The 5,491-nt window shown below is 51.4% G+C and overlaps 1 protein-coding gene across 1 annotated transcript in view; it reads right to left on the reverse strand.

The window, feature by feature from the left end:
- ARHGAP33 (Rho GTPase activating protein 33) overlaps window positions 1-5,491 on the reverse strand; it is a 63,165-nt gene that overhangs the window by 36,193 nt on the left and 21,481 nt on the right. The window contains exons 3-4 of the mRNA XM_018571957.1: window positions 1,959-2,056; window positions 915-993 (exon numbers count right to left, since the gene is read on the reverse strand). Coding sequence (XP_018427459.1) covers window positions 915-993; window positions 1,959-2,056 — 177 coding nt within the window. The remainder of the gene's footprint in view (window positions 1-914; window positions 994-1,958; window positions 2,057-5,491) is intronic.

Genomic DNA, 5,491 nt, shown 5'->3' on the forward strand with positions numbered 1-5,491 from the left:
CAACGACAAAGAAAAACTCCATTTAAATTTCCCCCGACTATGCGCCCAAGTGAGAGCGCAGACCTGGCACACTGGGCACACTCAGCATCTCTGCAAAGGTTTGGGATTTTGGACAGAGTACAATCCAAGATAATTGTTTTGCCGTCTCTGTGTCATTCTGGAGATTTCCCTTCACTTCCTGTCCCACAGACCCAACAGGAAGTCAGAGGAAATCTCCCAAAGCGAGAGGAACTCTCTTAGACCAAAGTTAGCCAAACTCCGGCCCCCCAGCTGTGGCGAAACTACAAATCCCATGATGCATCTCTCTCCGGGAGTCATGTCTGTGAGAATCTTGCAATGCCTCATGGGATTTTTAGTTCCACCGCAGCCGGGGGAGCCGGAGTTTGGCCACCCCTGTCTTAGACGGTTGTCACGGGAACCGGTGTCCCGGTTGGAAGATCTCCTCTCTTTTCCTGTTCTGGGGACAGCTTTGAAATGTTGGATTTCCCCTCCCTAGGGTCTCGGTGAGAACAAACAGAGAGGGGCGAGCGGATCTCCAGAGAGGAGCGGATCTCCAGAGAGGGGTGGATCTCCAGAGAGGGGTGGATCTCCAGAGAGGGGCGGATCTCCAGAGAGGGGCGGATCTCCAGAGAGGAGCGGATCTCCAGAGAGGAGCGGATCTCCAGAGAGGGGCGAATCTCCCCAGTGGGAACACAGACCGCAGTTAATACCCAACAGAGAGTCCTAATCCAGAGGTAGACAACCTCAGCCGCACTCCAGCTGTGATGAAACTACAAATCCCATGATGCATCTGTCTCCGGGAGTCATGCCTGTGGCTCTGAGAGTCTTGCAATGCCTCATGGGACTTGTAGTTCCTCCAGCAGCTTGCCCAGAGATACACTATAACATGCGAACGATAAAGTTTTGCTTCTCACCTGGATGGGGCCATAATTAACATTCTCGTAGTGGTAATGGGCGCAGTCCGCCAGCTTCACAAAGGGGCCGCGGGTCACCCTGGGGAAAAAAAGAAAAGGAGAGCAAGGGTTAAATCCCCCAAAAAATTCACCGATGCAGTGAAAGTCGGCGTGAAAGAGAACCTGTCACCCCGCGCCGTCGTTTCCAACACTGGGAGGGCAGCTAGGACGCACATGAACCCAATCCCTAACCTAGGACTAGCTACAAAACAGTGAATGTTGCTTTCACCAAAACATTCACTGCAGGTGAATCTTCCAGGTGCGTGTGCTTTAAATGACACCGCCGGTGAATAAATTGGTGAAAGTCCGCCGATTTCTAAACACGCTCCCATATATTCCATTCGATACCATCCCTGTAGAGATACATAATGTAACCGGGTGATAAAACACTCCCTGGACCTTAACTGATTCACCACCAGTGAATGTTAAAGTGAAAGTCGCACTCACGGCTTTATCAGTAGAATCATTTGTGGACTGCGCCCCGTCCTGGAGCTTTGGATGGGGTGGAAAGGGATTCAGACCCCCACGGTCAGGTTTTTTCCTGCTGTCTGTGTCCCCCGTTGGGGAGATTCACCCTCTCTATTTGGGGTTGTCACCAGAACAGGAAGAGAAGGGAGATCTTCCAATGGGGACACGATTTCTGGTGACACCTTCTCTTTGGAGGGATTGTCTCTCACTTCCTGTTGTCAGGCGGGGCCTCAGTTCTACTCTTTGGCGGTGAATGGGGGCCTTGCATTGTCTGTGCCCCTCCCCCCACCGTTCACGGCTACGACATAAGAATGAACACGAGGTGGGGATATCCATATTGCCCTTTACTGTTGCTCAGTGTAAGTCTCCCAGTCAGGTATGACTGGTTAAAAACAATGCACCCTGCGGCTGGAGTTTTATCTCAGCAGTTGCTGATATAGGAAAGCTGAGCAGCGGGTCTGTATAGGATTCTGTCATGTAAATATGGAACAGCAAAAGTCACATTGAAGCGCCCCCCCCCCGACCCCAATGCCGTACCTCTTATTGGGCCTCCCCTTGACACTGGCGGGCGCTGCTGAGGGTATGAGGCGCCCGGCTCCTTCCGCGGCGGTATCCAGAGTGTCCGAGCCCCGAGCCTGGAAAAGCAAGAAGCGTGATAAATACGTGCAGAGCGCAGGAACTCCGCTCGGCTATACACATTCATCATTCGTGGCCGATCCATCTGCAGGCCGGTCACATCCCATCGTGTCCTCCTACGGGTCACCAGATCAGCAGGAAATCTGAGGGTCGCACACAAGCGTGGCCCCGCGGGGGCCCCCTCTATGGACTGTCCAAACCAATCAGCTGCCCGGATTGCGGCAGTTTAAGTGGTTTATTATTCTGCATTTGTATCTGTTCAACTTCCACCATCAATGGTCCCAGGAGGAAATAAATCCCCCTTGTGTGCAGCGAACCCAGATATTACCTTGTAAAGGTAGCGGTGACATCATCATCACTGTGCTGTACATGGCCTGTGCAGGAGCAGAGCTGTGGGAGGGGCTCAGAAGGCTCCACCCACTACAGGAGGGGGCGGAGACAAGACCAGTCACCCTGCACAAGAAGAGAGAGCGGCAGTGAGCGGTCTTTATTACAGGAGGGGGCGGAGACAAGACCAGTCACCCTGCACAAGGAGAGAGAGCAGCAGTGAGCGGTCTATATTACAGGAGGGGGCGGAGACAAGACCAGTCACCCTGCACAAGGAGAGAGAGCAGCAGTGAGCAATCTTTATTACAGGAGGGGGCGGAGACAAGACCAGTTACGCTGCACATAGAGAGAGCACAGCAGTGAGCGGTCTATATTACAGGAGGGGGAGGAGACAAGACATGTCACCCTGCACAAGGAGAGAGAGCAGCAGTGACCGGTCTTCATTGTTGATCATCAGTATTGATCACCGCAGGCGGTGCAGCGTGCGTAAAAATGGGGCGGGGTTACGTCACAAAAATTAAATTTTTTGATAATTCGATAAAAAAATTGAAAGAGCGCTCCACCCCTACATGGCTCCGCCCCTACACAACGCACGCATTGTGCACGAGCCCTTATCTCTATAATGGAACGCGGATACATCCGCAGAGAGTATTCCGCCTGGCGTAGTGACATCATAGAAGAGGGGCGGAGCCCTCGATGACAAGGCAGTGATCTAATAGGATACAATGTAACTCTCGGCTCCTCATCCATGGAGTTGGCCGCCGCCCACGGACGGAGGCGTTGTGTGGGCTGCGGCTTGAAACGGTTTTCTTCGGCAATTTGCCTGTCAGATGAACCTATTTATTAAAAAAATCCTCCTCAGCCAGCCCGGCGTGTTTCCACGGAAACCAATCGTCGCCTGCTATAAACCCGACTCGTCGCCCAACGAGACGCACGGCGCGCATAGCGAGGAACGGGTAGACGGCCGTGAGGAAGGCTCGCTGCCCGCCTGCCATTCCGATCCTGCGGCTTCACCGCTTCTCAGGCCGCTGAAGCGGGACAGGCCGCGCGTTCTGACTCCGTCGGCGGGTTAGGGAACGTTGAAGCTGGAGGATCGGGATGGCGGATATTTGTTTCAGGAGAAGCGTCAGTGCCACTGCAGGACTGTCGGGAGTTTGCGGCGTAGTACCGCTTTAAGACATCCGACGCACTAACCCATTTCCCGGCCGCGTTTCACCGCCGAGCGTCTTCGGGAAATCAATTAAGTTGCTCCAATTCGCTTCACTGAACGCCCCGCGCTGGGCCGCCGAGCGCCTTCTATCTAGAGAGATAACCTACTTACAAGGAAATGGCGCACTTACCTTATAAGGAAATGACGCACCTACCTTATAAGGAAATGGCGCACTTACCTTATAAGGAAATAGCGCACTTACCTTATAAGGAAATGACGCACTTAACTTATAAGGAAATGACGCACTTACCTTATAAGGAAATGACGCACCTACCTTATAAGGAAATAGCGCACCTACCTTATAAAGAAATGACGCACCTACCTTATAAGGAAATGACGTACCTACCTTATAAGGAAATGGCGCACCTACCTTATAAGGAAATAGCGCACCTACCTTATAAGGAAATGGCGCACCTACCTTATAAGGAAATGGCGCACCTACCTTATAAGGAAATAACGCACCTACCTTATAAGGAAATGGTGCACCTACCTTATAAGGAAATAACGCACCTACCTTATAAAGAAATGACGCACCTACCTTATAAGGAAATGACGTACCTACCTTATAAGGAAATGGCGCACCTACCTTATAAGGAAATGACGCACCTACCCTATAAGGAAATGGCGCACCTACCTTATAAGGAAATGGCGCACTTACCTTATAAGGAAATGACGCACTTACCTTATAAGGAAATGACGCACTTACCTTATAAGGAAATGACGCACTTACCTTATAAGGAAATGACGCACTTACCTTATAAGGAAATGACGCACTTACCTTATAAGGAAATGACGCACCTACCTTATAAGGAAATGGCGCACCTACCTTATAAGGAAATGACGCACCTACCTTATAAGGAAATGACGCACCTACCTTATAAGGAAATGGCGCACCTACCTTATAAGGAAATGGCGCACTTACCTTATAAGGAAATGGCGCACCTACCTTATAAGGAAATGATGCACCTACCTTATAAGGAAATGACGCACCTACCTTATAAGGAAATGACGCAACTACCTTATAAGGAAATAGCGCACTTACCTTATAAGGAAATAGCACACCTACCTTATAAGGAAATAGCGCACTTACCAGCGGAGGAAGTCCGCGCTTTGCGTTACGACGGAGCACCAATTAGCACCCTGACGTATCCAGCGAGAACTCTCATTGGCTCAGATTTATTTCCTCATTAATTCTGCCGGCTCCCGCACTTTCCCTTTAAGCCAATCTGCCCCAAAAGGGCTATTTCAGAATATGGGCGGAGTCTGGTAGGATTAGGGCCTAGCGGTCTTCTATGGGACCCCCGCTGCCTTGGTAGGGGAAGGTGGTCCGTGGAAAAGATACGGAGCTGGAATTCGGGAAGCAGACCCGCCCACTGCGTATGTGAGGAGCTCTCTGGAATATGGCCGCAGCAGCCCTGCATGGAACCTCTGCCTTGCACGGTTGTACCGGCTCCCTGCGTTCAGGGGCGGGAGGGGGCGTGTCGGTACATTGAAGTCAATGGCACTGCAGCCACGCCCCCCACGCCCGCAGTGCAATCGCCCGTGCCCGAACGCGTGGCACATTAGTGCCTGCGTTCTGGTCCAGTGCGAGCTTCAAAAATGCTGCAAGCACTAAGGCGTCGCGCGTTCGGGCGATCGCACCGCGGGCAAGGGGGGAGTGGCTTTTGTTTCCGTCTCTACCTAAAAGACATCCTATTACTTCCTGTACTTGTGACACCTGGACAGGAAGTGAGGTTAAATCTTCCCAACAAAGACACAGACAGAATGAAAACAGAAGATATTTTAAACAACCTTCCCCCAGAGAAACCTACAAGGAAAGAAAAGTGTGTGTGTGTGTGTGTGTGTGTGTGTGTGTGTGTGTGTGTGTGTGTGTGTGTGTGTGTGTGTGTGTGTGTGT

The sequence above is a fragment of the Nanorana parkeri genome, unplaced genomic scaffold (assembly GCF_000935625.1).
Source record: "Nanorana parkeri isolate BGI_ZX_2015 unplaced genomic scaffold, ASM93562v1 scaffold1877, whole genome shotgun sequence".
Lineage (NCBI taxonomy): Eukaryota > Metazoa > Chordata > Amphibia > Anura > Dicroglossidae > Nanorana > Nanorana parkeri.